At 42.8% G+C, this 14,418-nt stretch overlaps 1 protein-coding gene across 1 annotated transcript; it reads right to left on the bottom strand.

Moving 5' to 3' along the window:
* Positions 1-168: 168 nt before the first annotated feature.
* Positions 169-13,217, bottom strand: LOC118335771 (glutamate receptor ionotropic, kainate 5-like). Its single transcript, XM_035672197.1, has 10 exons — positions 13,106-13,217; positions 11,885-12,049; positions 9,528-9,625; positions 8,994-9,159; positions 4,617-4,795; positions 3,802-3,855; positions 2,872-3,030; positions 2,298-2,450; positions 816-976; positions 169-178 (listed from the first exon to the last, which is right to left on the bottom strand). The coding sequence occupies exons 1-10, from the start codon at positions 13,215-13,217 to the stop codon at positions 169-171; spliced, it is 1,257 nt and encodes a 418-aa protein (XP_035528090.1).
* Positions 13,218-14,418: the final 1,201 nt, after the last annotated feature.

Genomic DNA, 14,418 nt, shown 5'->3' on the forward strand with positions numbered 1-14,418 from the left:
TAGGACCCGGGGAACATAGGACCCGGGGAACATAGGGATGACCCCGATGTAAATATGTGCCATAACAATATGAAGAAACTACAGGGCATCGATAAATAAGGTATACTTTGAAAAACCTTATAACATTTCATTGTTTCAGAATCTTAGTGTCAAAACAACAAACAGAATTCAAGAGGTTCTAGGAAACATAACCACACAAGATCTGATCCAGCTGAGTCCAAGTAAAGACCGTAAAGATGAGCAGAGATGTAGATCTATCTGCACATACACTCTGTACTGACCTTGAGGCCAATTACAAATACTGATTCTTACAAATTAATGTCATTGTTCGTAGCCATGGGAAGAAAATAAATCAACCATTAATAAAATACCAAATTTGTATGTTTTTAGATCAGATAACATCAGGGACATAAAGATGAGAAAAACAAATTGAAGGTGAACAAAAAAACTCTAGCACACGGATAGTTCAAACATCAAAACACATAAACAAGACTAAGAACAATACTTATACTGGACTCGATACTGCAGACCTGCTATAAAATTTAGCAACCGTTCAATGAAATGAAATGAAACTGATGGACTATACAAGCAGCTAATGTATTCAAATAGCCTCCAGATAAAATAAATGTGAACACTTGCAGCTACTACATGACCTACGTCTGATGGCAGTACAGCGCCGCCAGGTGAAACGCATCAAACTAACTTCACAAAGTAAAGATATTTGGCTACTATCAGGGGAGCCTGTGATGAGGCTGACCTCAGTGTTAAATGCCTCCCCTGGCATTGTGAAATCAGACAGGTGACCTGTAACTAACCCAAAGCCTATGGGCGATGTGACCTGGCTGCAGCATGATAACAGGTGACTCCTGACCTCTTTGTGGCCTCCTCGGTGTTTCTCCAGGATCCGCAGGGTGTAGTTGGTCCTCTGACCTTTGCTGTTGAACTCCACACGACCTGTCAGACCATCGTACTCCACCTGGCAGGCAGACGGAGAGAGTGGGTTGAGGAAGTATGAAAGAGGATGGGAAAAGAAGAGATGGACAGATAAGAAAATGAGAGAAGAGTAACAATGAAGTGAGATGGAGACATAAATACAACCCTCTATATAATAACTTTTCTTCTCACTATCCATCATGATTGGGCCGACAACAAGTACTATCTGCAGTAAATAGGAAGAAGGAGAGGGTGGAAGAAAAAAAGAAATAAAGAAAGAGCTAGAGAGTAAGTGTCTGAGGCTGAACCAGATAGGGATGATCAGTTTTGGATCAACTACTGTAGGAGAAAGTGACTGACTGAGCAAGAGGCTCAGATAGAGCAGCAAGAAAAGTCAACAGCTCCCTAATAAGACTCAAAACTGCACCTCACAGCTCAGCGCTGCCTCTCCAAAACCCAGGTGCTGGCACTGTTAGCGAGATCTATGATGAATGGCACGGTGCTGAAGATGGAGCACACCATGATGTTGACTAACAAAGGCAGATGTCGGGCCGGTGGGGCGGAGGCAATGAGAGATGGGGCTCGGGCTGCCTTGACAACAGGTCATCGATGAGAGAGACACACAGACGACCAGAGATGGGAGATGACAAAAAGTAACAAGAGACAAGAGGTTACATGCAACATGAGATGAAGATGATACAGGATGTTGCTGTAGTATTTAATCAGTAAGAGAAAATTAATCGACCACAATTCTGATTAGTGATTCGTTTGAGTCATTTCTTCTTTGCTGGTCTCAAGTGTGAGAATTTCTGCTTTTCTCCAATTTATAACATCACAAATGAAAAATTTAGGGGTTTTGGGATGTCTGAAAACACAGGCCATTTAAAGGAAGGCTGCAATGATTATCTTCATTAACGGTTATTTTGCCTTTTTTAAAACTTTGTCTATGAAATATCAGAAAATACTGAAAAATATCACAATTTCCTTCGGTCCAACGTGCTGCTTTCAACATTTTTGTTTTATCTAATTCTTGTTTCTATCAGTGATTCAGTTTAGTTTTACAAAAGCAGCGAATCCTCACATTTTAGAGTCTGGAAGCGCAAATGTTTGACATTTTTGCTTTTAAAGAAACTCAAACAATTAATTAATTTTCAAAATAGTGGCAAATTCATTTTTGTTGCTCCTTAAACCGAGTAATATTTTCAGCTCTAATTTGAAGATGTCACCTTAGGCTTTGGGAAATTGTTATTGATATTTTCACAATTTTTCTAACATTTAACATTCAAACAAATTTCTGTATATGTATATGAGCATGAATATTAGCAGGTGTTTTACAATACATGTTGTATTTATCAAGCGTTTACCATGCGCAGGTAGTTCATAAGACTGGTCCCATGTTGCCAGATCTGAGGTGAGGTGCAGCTGAGTGGCTTCACTCCGATTTCCTGACTGCGGTTCAATTCCCTCACCGCCCCCACCACCACATGCACTGCATCAAACATCAGCGCTGACGAGAGCTGTGGAAGGGGGAGAGGAAACAAGAGATACACGGAGGGGGAGAAAGGCAATGGGGGGAGGGATGGAAACAAAGCGAGGGAAGCAAAGACAGGGAGTCAAGGGAGAAGATGCAATGAGGAGAGAGGTGCGAGCAGAGATGATTGAATGGTTAACAGGGATGGAGGGAGGGAGGCAGGGATGTAAGAGGAGAGAGAGAGACAGAAGAGATGTGAGGTATGAGTAAACCAGTGGGGAGGAAACACAGATGGATACATCAATACCCATTAAATACAAGCAAAAGACTAGCTGAATCTCTTTAACTGCTCCATGAATCAGTGTGAGGAATAAAGTAGCTTAATGTTACGTGGCATACAAACAAAGCTTTGAAAATGACTCCTGAATGTGCGCATGCATGAATACTCAAGTGTCTATGAGACTGACCGCAGGGCCAGGGTACGTCAGGTCACAGCCCTCCCTCCAAGAGAGGTTGAGGCTCCTGATGAACTCCAAATAGAAGGGATGAGTGGTGTTAAACATAGAGAAACCTACAATGTTGGACTGCTCATCCACTATATCATCCAGTCTCAGCAGTGGGAAGTCCTAGAAAGGAGGAGGAGGAGCAGAGAGAGGCAGAAAATCCAGGTGAGTGACATGTTGACAGTGTATAAAATCTTGAAAAATACTGTGTAAAGGAGAGTTTGATGAAGAAAAAGAAAGGCTACGGGGAGTGACAACATCTAATCTCTGATGGGGAGAGAAAAAAGGGTGTAGACAGCTAGGAAAAGGGTAAAACTGATACAGGGGAAATAGAGGTTGATGGAAATGACTCCAGTAGCTTTTCACAAAAATATACACATAAGACGTGGCATCTAAAGCACAAGAGAACATCATGTACAGAGGGCGAAGAGGGGAGAAAAATATAAAAATCAGGCACACAGCATAAAGTGACACATTAATTCAAATGGTAGAAGAGGAGGGGAGTATATCAAAGAGGCAGATGAAAACACCGGAAGCGTCGAGAAGGTGGCGGGTGGCAGAAGAAAAAGGGTACACCACGTCTGTCATCACCTCCACCTCAGACCCCTTTTTCTTCTTTTTTGCCATCCTCCCCTGCACTTCCACATCTTTGTACAGTACATTCATTTCTCAGATCTCTCTCCCTCTTTCATTCCCTCTCCTCATCCTTCATCTCCCCTCTCCTTCTTCTCTCTCTGTCACCTCTCTTTTCTCCCTTTATCTCATACTTTCTCCGCCTTAACACCTTTGCTTGCTCATAAAGGGACAGAAGAGGAGGAGCTGGAGAGAGGAACAAGTGAAAATGGAGGAATGGAAGACCAAGGAGAGGGAGGGGGAGAATTGGTAAGCTCTTACCATGGTGGTGAGGATGTACTTGTAAAATGCTGATGTCATCCCCAGCTCTGACGCCTGTAGGACAAAGAGAAAGAGAGATGAAAAAATAAAGAAGAGGCAGGTGGGATACAGAATGTGGAAAGAGAGAATGAAGGTAGATGTAGAAAGATTGATGGAGGGAGAGAGAGAGAGAGAGAGGGCAAAGGAGGAGAGTTATTGAGAGGCAGAGAGCAAAGGAGACAGTTGGGGGACAAAGTAGGAGAGAATATGGGGGAGGAGAGGAAAAGGGAGAGGGAGCATACGTTAATCACAGTTTTACATCATCAGGCTAACACTAGGACACTTGGCTGAGGGCGGACAGCCGCTCCAATGTGCCCAGTGAAAACATCCCATACGCATTCAAACCGTGACTCACTGTGCTGGCTATAGGCATTACAGACCGTACCATGAATCAGAACAAGCCTGGGTAACATCTGCACTGCATCCCAGCAAAATGTTCTTTTGTCAAATACTTTCTTAAGAGTGTAAGTGATCGTTGCTGGCAGACATGAATAAATATTGTTCCCTATGCAGCTCTGGAGGGCAGAGAAGGTAAAAATACATGTTAATTCTGTTACGACAACTAATGTGTAGCCTGTGGGACTTGGAGAGAGTTGTTTTATTATTTTACAGATGGTAAGCTCTTGAATGCCCCTCGTGACTGTAACCTTAATTTCCCGAATGGGTGCATTAAATAGAAAAGCACAAATCCCTGAGTGTTACTGTATACAACAGTAACTTCACATCACTGCATGTGTGGGCGGCTCTGAAGAATGTATTGATGTTCGAGAGCTGACCTTCTTCAGGATGAGATAGGAGACAGAAGCATTGGCGTCAATGATGATGGTGGCCACTTTGTCGTCACGGATCTCCTTCAGCAGCGGCGTAGGGTCCAGGTTGTCATCCAGCATCCTGATTGACAGCGTCTCCCGAGAGATGAGAAAGCGGCGGACCAGTTCCTCCAATCTCAGCAGGCCTGAGGCAGAGCCAAAGCAGAGCCGAGCCGCATATCAATGTCTGTATCAGTAGACAGAACTCATATTTCCAAAATGTAAGCTTTGCAGGACCTGTGAAAATCTTGATTTAGGTTGGGATGGCCATATATTTGTGTCATTTTGCAAAACATGATCGATGGTTTGTCTAAATCCCCAGGAAATGAAACATCATTTAATATGGAGTCTACAGTACGCATTCGCCGTTTCTCTCAGTGGGACTTATTTCTATCTATCATGACCTGCACCAAGTACGTTTTGTATTCAGTGCCATGTGTTTGTTTGTTTAATAGTTAGCAGCGGGGACATAGTGGGGGCAAATCCAAGTAATCTCAGTTTATCCATCTTTTTTAAACGAGGCTGAGAGTTTACACATCAATTTTCAAATCAACAGTATCAATCAATGAGGGGGAACCAGATGGGTAAAGTTAACCCACTTCTGTATTTACCACTACAACCCTGATTAGTAGTATATCTCAACATGAACTTGACAGATTTTGTTAGCTGAAGAAGAGTGAGGCTAAAGTAAGGGAAAAACTGATTAGTTTGCATTACTTTGAACTGTCAAAAGCACCACCATGTACATTTGCATTTGTACATTTTGCTCTTAACACCTGAACAGTGAGGCACAGAGGCAGAATTCTTCCTCTGCACTCTCCATGAATTTTTCAGACTACATCCATTTACACCTAGACAGATATTCCCCCATCTTGAACGTGTATGTGCACTGCAGGTTTTCAGCTTTTCACATCACATTTGTGTACATTGCATATTGAACTAGTTCTCTCACAAAATCATGCTCATACAGACATCTTTTCCATATGTGTGCAAATGTTACTGTGTGAATGCAACAAGATAATATGTGTACATCAGATTGTACAGCAAAACCTGATGACATTTTAGTCATGGGGTCAATGAAATATAACTATAAATAGACAAAACAATTCAGTGTTTGTGAGACTGAATCTTTGTACAAAGCCCTAATACTCCCAGACATAATTTATGTGTCCTCAAAAATTCATGGCTGCCATCAGCCAATCAGCATGACAAATTTCTAAACATTTTCTATTAATAGAATAATAAATTTAGAGGGTTGTAAAGCCTTGGCACAGGTAGGCCCTCTTTGAGTGCTTTGTAATTCACTTTATTTCTGTTGTCTCATCCATCAATAATTGCTTTTCAGTTCTTTGAGTGATGTATGTACTTTGAGTAAAATAGTATGTGTTCAAAAAATTCTCAAAAACTGGAGATGCAAGAATCCTGCAAACCAAGAAATGGACAGAAATCAAAACTGCAGGAGCAGAAAGAATGAAATACAGTACTTGAGACAATTTGCCCACTTCAAGTGAATTCCTCTTGAAAATGAGTATAACCAATGGCAGTCAAGACTCACTTGACATTGTGCGTGGAATGAGCCTTTACTAGAAAGTCTACCCTGCTGCTTGCTAATTGTAATTCCATAGTAAAGCACCCCTAGCTATGTAAATAAGTGGTGGGGCAGGCATCTGGGGGACAGAGGGAGGAAAGGAGGAGGGGAGAGGTAGCGTACAGAGCCCTTCAGCAGGAGAAAGCCTCTGTAAGCAGTGGGGTAATCACTGAACCAGGCCAAAACTTTAATTAGTTTGAGGAAGGAGGGGAAAAAATCAATGCACTTTACAGCTTCCTCTCCTCTCCTCTCTCACTCTCCTTCTTTCACATACTCCCCCTCTCACACAAAAGCTCAAACCTCTCTATCTCTCTCGTCTTAGCCCTGTGCTCTAGTTACCTCTCTCTGTCTTTATCCATCTCGCTCTTACGCCGCCACCGTCTCCTCCTCCGTGTGCTCAGTCTCTCCCTCTCGCTGTCCTTAACCTCATCCATCTCATGAAAACTGCATAATGGAATTAGGCTCAGATAGCGCGTTGTGACCCAGGCATAGCGAGAGAAGGATACGTCGGAAATGACCCAAAATCTCTGTCTCACTCTCATTTAACAGAATATCTATGGACTGTTACTTGCACAGGCTAAAGAGGGACAAATTAGATTAATTCCATTAACATGCTGTTGCAAAAATGACCAGTTTCCAAATACGTTACTTAATTAGGATGCAAGCGCGGTGGGTGTCAATGAAATGTGTGACTTCACACATTACTCGCCTCACTGACAAAAAAGAGAGAATGTCTACTTCACTTGAACACACCACTCCACACTGGGGTAAACAAGATGAATAAAACAAGTGCACTGGTGGTAAACATTGTCTGATGTTGAACCTCTGCAGCGCCACAGCAGAGCCGCACACACAGTCATACAATCATACAAGTATCCCAAAACTCACTCACTCACACAGGCAGTACAGTACACACACACACACACACACATACATACATACATACATAAACCACTACTCAAACTACACGCACATGTACGGACAAAGCGAGCCAAGCACACAGAAAAAAATATATCAAACACACACATACATACCATGCCACACACACACCCACACAGTCGTTCAGAGTGTGGAACAAGCCTGTTGAGTGGCAGTTAGCACCTATTCTGCAGCCATGGCAACCAGCTCCATGGCGATAGATAGCGCAGCCAAGTGGGTCAGAGTCTGTGAGAGTGATAACCTTGTATAGATCACCTTCAAGCCAAATATATTACACACACACACACACACACCTGAGTCTCTCAAGCAGTAAAAGCTGCATCTTTTGGCCCGGATGGTAACTATCAGGGTATCTGTTGCCTCTAATTCCCATGAGAGTAGGAAGCCCAGTGAAAGACAAGGCTCTTATCTATCCATTCAACTGATGATCAAAATGAGAAAAAAAGATGTCTGATGCCATTTCAAAGCTCTTTTAGTTCAATGAAATGACAAGTCCACAAGGAATTCAGCTTACTTACAGAAAATCGCCGGAAGGCTGGTTAACTGCTGGGGAGATAATAAGCGTTTTTGGAACAAACTGTTTTTGGGGCTCCCTGAGAGGAATGGCCCACTAGGGAGGTCCCATGAGAACTACATACCTTCAAGGGCTTTTTTCCTGTTTGCATTCGCACTGGCAACAGGAACGCTGAAGAAACGCAAGCTGGCCGGCGGTTTAGTAACATCACTTCTGCACATCATGTACGCCCAATAAAGCCTGGACTATATTTTAAGGCTACCATTAGAAGCTGTTGTTCACGATGCTAACAAATGCTCTGAAGTAGGAGTTAAAAGAAGTCCCTCAAAAATGAAGGGGGGGTGGGAAGGGGGTATGGTCCTCCAACTGGTCTCAGGACTACGCAAAAGTTCTTCCAGTCTGAAAATGCCTAATAAAAGCATCTCAATGATTGAATCAATTTTTGTTTGTCAAAATCTACCCTTTTCACACTGCAACGAGAAGTGTTCACAGGCTTCAATGGTCCCACTTATTCTTTATGTAATTGCCCTTTAGTTCTTGTGCAGTTCTACTTGGCTGGTGTGAGCAGTCAGCAGCTGCACAACAACTCATCCCAGCTCAGTTTCACTCAGAACTGCACAAAAAGTCAGGAGATTATTCAGTGAAAAAAGTAAGATTTTGCCACCTCCTGCAGCACATGGAGTATTCTGTAACGTATTCAGCTTTGTTTGAATACTAGAGCCACCATCCGACCAAGCCCTTTAATTCCTGTGACTCTCGATAGGGTAGTGCATAATAAATCAATAACGCACTCTTTTTCAAAATGAAAATAAAGAGGGCTAGTGACTAAGCCCTGAATCCCCTGTGATGTTAAAGCTCTCTGAGTGCCTGGCAAGTTAAATCAAATGTCCGCTAAGTTCTTCCAATACTGAAAAGCATTTCAAACACGAATATTTATTAAAATGGTTTTGGCCTAACAACCCTCTGAGGTGGATAAAAGACAGTGTGCGAGAGCATGAGTAATAAATAGGAAGGCTGCAGCATGAGCCATGTTCTGAACTCTGACAACAGACAGAACTTTATGACCAGACTGTCAAAATGAGTGTCCAGTGGCGCAAAACAGTCATATCCGCCCAAACGGTGTGAATGTGCCAACACTCCCACAGAGGCATTTGCGCACACACACACACGCAAAAAAATACACATATATTGGGTGAATAAGCTTCCAAGTCCACAACCGATGCATTTACACCCACCTAAACACAGCCTTGCAGTCACACATAATGTACAGTATAACTATTAAACAGACTGCATGTGTACTCACACTCAGCCTTGGCGCAGACCAAGCTGGCTGAGGGGTAACTGAACGAGCGCAAGATGGCTCCTATGGCCAGGCTCAGGTCCTCGTTGCTAGGGTACAGAGTGACAGAGGCAAAGCGCAGGTACGGTAAGCGGGGAGTTTCCTCCGGACCAATCTTCACATGAGGGATCTGAAGGTAGGAGAGAGGAGAGAGGAGAGAGGAGAAACATTAGGGAAGGCAAGAAAAGCAAATGTGTCGTGATTAACTTCCCTCCAAACACACACAACAGGAAAAAAAAATGTGGGTAAGGAAGATTCATTAGAGATGCTACAGGGTGAAAAGAGAGATAAGAAAGATGGCAGGAAGAGAACAGAGAGACCTAAAGATAAAAGGCTATGGTAAATGAAAAGAAGAAGTGGATGACGATTAATTATTTGAGTAGAAATTCAGCAGGCAGGAAAATCTTTAGATACATTCATCATGACGTCCATGTGGGTAGGAGGGGTAGTAAGTCAGAGAGAAAGATTTGTAAATATTTGTGTATCTCCCACACTCACCTCCTTCTCTCCACATATATGACTGACAGTAGAGCCAGAGGCGGGGCTGGAGGCGGGACCTATGACAGAGACGACGCCTTTGGGTAGAATCTGACACACTGAAAAGGAAAAAAGGAAAATAAACACTGAATATGCAGACACACACACACACTCTCCTCTGCTTCATTTTGATGGCAGCACAGAGTTGGCATACAGTAGGGGCTGCAGTCGGGGGAACGTGTGGAAATTTAAAGTGCAGTGAAAACTCAGAGGAGGCATTAGTATTTCAGTTTAACTCCTGATTCTATCGCACAACACAATCATTATAATCGGATTTATTTTTCGCTAAACACTACAGCAAGTCAGGTCAGGGGTTGTCTGCTGCTACTATTTCCCTTGGTTAGACATTTAGACCATTTTAAAGACATTTTGCCTCAATTATATGTCTGGTTTCAGAATAACATTAACAGGTTGGTGATCGCCTTTAATTTGCCATATCACCCTTTTTTGCTGAAGGACATTAATGTGGGAAAAACACATTTGTCTATTACAATAAGCACTTTGCTTAGGAATGGCTCAAGGAAACACTCTCTCCATGATTCACTATGCAGTCTATTCAAGCATAGATTTCACTATTCAAAACCCCCAAGTAATAACAAATGTCTCCACTATATGAACTATATCCTGTGCAGAAAATAATTTCAGACCTTCTCTGTGATACATTTATTTCAACACAGTACATTTTATCTATAGTACAATCATTTAAGGCAATCACGGTTTTCACCCCCCTGAATGAAGCACACCTCAGTGTTTCTCTTCATTTGAACCCTGACACAGATCAGCAAGGTCAAAACCTGTCTGTTCTTTTGGAATGTAACTAATATTTTTTTTTAATCATGATGCCAATAAATGATTAAACGTATTAACAGGACAGGTTATGCTCATTGTCTGTCTTAGACTAGACTAATTGACCGTCCTGCAGTCTGTCTTATGCATAAACAGCTGTAACACATTTGACAAAATGTCACACTATTCCTTTAAAATCAAACGTCTGCTATTGATTAGTATCCCTAACGTTTGACCATGTTATGCACGCAGGGGCTCCATCCCTTAGCAAACAGAAATATTTGTTTTTGTATCTTTCGGATGGGCAGTGAGTTCATTTTTATTGACAATGTTTTCTGTCTACCCACCTAAAAAATGCTTTCTCAGATTGAGCAGAAATCTGTCTGGTGACTTAACTGTGTTATTGTGATAGTCATAAAGCTCTTTTCTTGCTGGTATATTTGGTTGGTATTTTAATTCAACCCAATTAGTCCTCCTCAGTCCCTGCCACTGTCTGTGTGTGTGTGTGCATCTGTGTCGGCAGAAAGGGATGTGTGTGCATGCATGTGTGAATGCCTATGTGTGAGCGGGTGTGTGCATGTGTGTGCTATTGGGTGCGTGCAAGCGTGCCTCAGACAGCCGTAGCTGTAAGATGATGAGCTCTCTGATCCAGAGACCAAAAAACGCTGCGAGCAAACAAGCCTGTCAGAGTCTCCTGCCCATCGGTCAAGGACACACACACACACACTGAGAACACATAAACACACACATCTGCAACTCAAGCATGCACATATGTACACAACCCTTCTAAAGCACACATAGACATTTTGCCAGTAGCTTGTGGCAGGGTCAGTGACCTATTAGAATAGGAGCAGGGAGTCTCTGTTTCCTCAGTGACTGGATTCAGCAGTTCTTCTGTCTTTACAGACTCCAAACATTCTGTTTTAACTCTGTATATCAATACAAATTTCATGGAGTAGCCTCTGTGGTGGGGTGCTGCTTTCTGTTGGCCTGCACTGCTGATCTGTATTAGTATTTGATTATTTGTTTTTGTCGTGGCCTGCAGAGAAGACTGTGCCGGCTGTTACTGGAGGGCACTGATCCACTGTTTTTAATGAGACAGGCTTACTGGCCCATTACTAGTCTCCAATGACATGTAAACTAATCAACACAAGCCCTTACTGGTTCCTAATCACATAAGTTTTGGAGTTTTTTTTTTTTTTATCATTCTAGTCATCATTTGAGGTTTTTGCTCACAAAAAGGCAGCTTTATAGAAAATGTAATTATCTTTTTTGAAAAATATCAACAACTTTCTTAAGCGGCCTAAAAACCTGCAGTATTCAGTAGACTGCTGCTCTTTTCTATTCTGTACTGGTCACTATTAATATTAATATTCCATATTACTAAGGTATTTTTAGTGGACACTTTGCCTGTGCTAATTAGACACTATGCCCCATTGGACTAATGGATTGAGATGGACTTTATCACTCTCTGATGGGTTGTGTGAAATCTGCTTTACGGGTCTTCTTCAGTGTGCATCAGCTCCACTCACTGGTGTCAGTAGTGTCGTACTGGGAGTCTTTTTGCAACTCGTATATGTCCACCTCCACTCGGGCTCTGGACGGACCCTCCATCACGCTGTTGATGTTCTCCCTGGCCAAGGACAGCGCCAGCCGCTCCCCGCGCCCACACACAGACTGGTCATCCAGGATAGCCGCTAGCGAGGCAGAGAGGGAAGGAGAGATAGGTGAAGCAGAGCTGAGAAGGACAGAGTATGAAGATGGAGAGCAGTGAAAGGGGAGAAATAGGTGAGGAGTGAGCAAAAAAAAGATGAAAAGGAGTGGAGGTGGAAGATCTGTGCTCATGTGTGGGTGGGAATGTGTATTGGGAAAAAGAGTGGAGCTGACAGAGGCATCAAAACCCCCGAAGGAATGAAGGGATGTGACCTTGTTTGAATTATAAAGTCTTATTAAAGTCAGACAGTATCATAAATTAAAATGTGACATTTTGGGACATATGTGTATTGGCTGCAGTTTGTCTTCATTAGTGCAGTTTGTCTGTAATTACTATATGTTGTCATGATTTTCAAGAAGGTTCCCCTTGTCATATTAAATCATTTGGGCTGATATGATCTGTCCTTAATGGAGTTAGTTACTTATCAAAATACTGATACGGCAGACACCTTTCAGAGATGACAAACGCTGCAATTTTAGCCAGTTTTATAGAAGCATTTGTAGTTGCAATTAAGTTACCTCAAAGCTTAGGTTCTTTAATCTATGATATGTTTACATTGTTTTGTCTTACCTCTGTGTACATGAGCTGCTTTGGTCAGACCAAAAACCTTTAGTGCTTATAGAAAACCGATACTGTGTAGGTATTCTTAAACCTCATCCAGGAGAACCAGTAATATTTAAAACAAAGTACAGTTACTCCAACATAGACAGAGGCATTGTTGCAGGTGTCAGCCAGCTCTTTCTGCTCCTGATGAAGGCTTTTTGGAGCTTAATCTTATTCTTACACCTGCATACATACAGTAGATCAAAAAGACTTCAATAATTATTCTAAGATTGTATCTGCATTTTACTGTGTAAAGAAAACAGTTTGGACACCAACGGGTATATTATTGGTGGTAATTTGGCTTTTAAGTGCTTTGCTGTGACTCCATCTCTTATTGTACTGACCAAAGTGGCACAACTCAAAGCAGGCTAAAAACAAACCATGAAAAGTATGCTGAGAAACTTTTCCATGTATGGTAGGGATGGAGGCCACTCACCCATGCGGACAGAGGAGAGCAAGGGGGCCTGACTGAGGGAGCGTGGCGGCATGGTGACTAGCAGGAAAGAGAGGAAGTGTATTGACAGCAGCAGTGCTGGCAGAGCCGGCATCTTCTACTGCTCCTCATGGAGAACGGTCTGCTGGATGCCTGTACCACCACCTGCAGGAGCGGAGGACACACAGCGCGTTACTGGACACATAATCACGCACAAGATGTATCTCTTTAAATTGTCATCCTGTGGCTTATCTTCAGTTTGCTCTGTCACATTCCCATATAGTGGGAGTACCTGTAATTTGACAGCACATACAATAGACTTTCATACTCCACTATGAAGATGTTCTCTGTCAGATCACAGAGGCAGCCCAGTCCCATGCATACAGCCTCTCTAATAAAATACAGTACAAACATCTCTATTCATGCCTCCTGTGGAAAGCCGTTTAGAAGTGACAGGACTCAGCCTTGAAGAGATCTCCAGCGGTTCAAAGACAACATCACAACAACTGGCACACACATTGCCGCACATACACATCTACACTACGTACACACGCATACATACATATAAAATGAACCATTACACAGTTGCATACTACAAAAGCTAACTGAACAAACACAGACAGACTCACAAGCACAGCCATGACTACACACATAACCATTAAATATACACCCACACAAGCCTGTACACACTCAACCCTCACTCCCACCTCTAAACAGACACACAAACACAGAAAGACACACAAAAAGAGAGCTCAGCTGAGCTCCACTGGTGCTAAGAAGCCCTCTCAAGGAGTGACAAAGCCTTGCTCTGACTGACAACCTGACAAGGCAGAGTGTGAAAGGATGGAGAAATGAAGGGAGGGATGAAGACAGAGGCGAGGAGAAGAAGTGTTGTGTGACGGACAGGCAGGGAGGTTGAGGGAGGGGTGGTGTTGGAGATGCTGGCAATAGTGGTGGGGGCTGTTGACCTGGGAATGTTTCAAACGTCTGGGTCGCTGGTCTGAGCTGTAGACAGGTCTGACAGACAGCTGAAAGAGTCAGTTCATGACCTTCAATTGACCCTTGCAGCTGTAAACAAGGGGTTGTAGGAGTGGTAGACAGCTGACCTTTGACCCTGACAAGCGCACATGGGGTTTAGAAATGAGTTGCCGTTGTGTGTTTGTGTATACACAATGTTTACATCAAAGAGGCAGATGTGTGGATTGTCGGCCCCTGTGTCGAACATCCCTCCCATCTCCATCCTTTTTATAGCCTTTTCACTTTGAGATTTTCATTTTGTCTTTTTTCTCTCTGCTCACCTTTTCAACACTTGTTTA

This window comes from Morone saxatilis, unplaced genomic scaffold (genome assembly GCF_004916995.1).
Source record: "Morone saxatilis isolate NCDOM2014 unplaced genomic scaffold, NCSU_SB_2.0 Contig24, whole genome shotgun sequence".
Taxonomy (NCBI): Eukaryota; Metazoa; Chordata; class Actinopteri; family Moronidae; genus Morone; species Morone saxatilis.

What these genes read in the sequence shown, in the direction of transcription:
- LOC118335771 (XM_035672197.1), bottom strand. Translation starts at nt 13,217, where the DNA reads ATGCCGGCTCTGCCAGCACTGCTGCTGTCAATACACTTCCTCTCTTTC. An exon ending in ATATATGTGGAGAGAAGGAG is followed by an intron (nt 9,160 to 9,527) that starts GTGAGTGTGGGA and finishes TCCTACCTTCAG; the next exon opens with ATCCCTCATGTGAAGATTGG. An exon ending in TTATGAACTACCTGCGCATG is followed by an intron (nt 977 to 2,297) that starts GTAAACGCTTGA and finishes TCTGCCTGCCAG; the next exon opens with GTGGAGTACGATGGTCTGAC.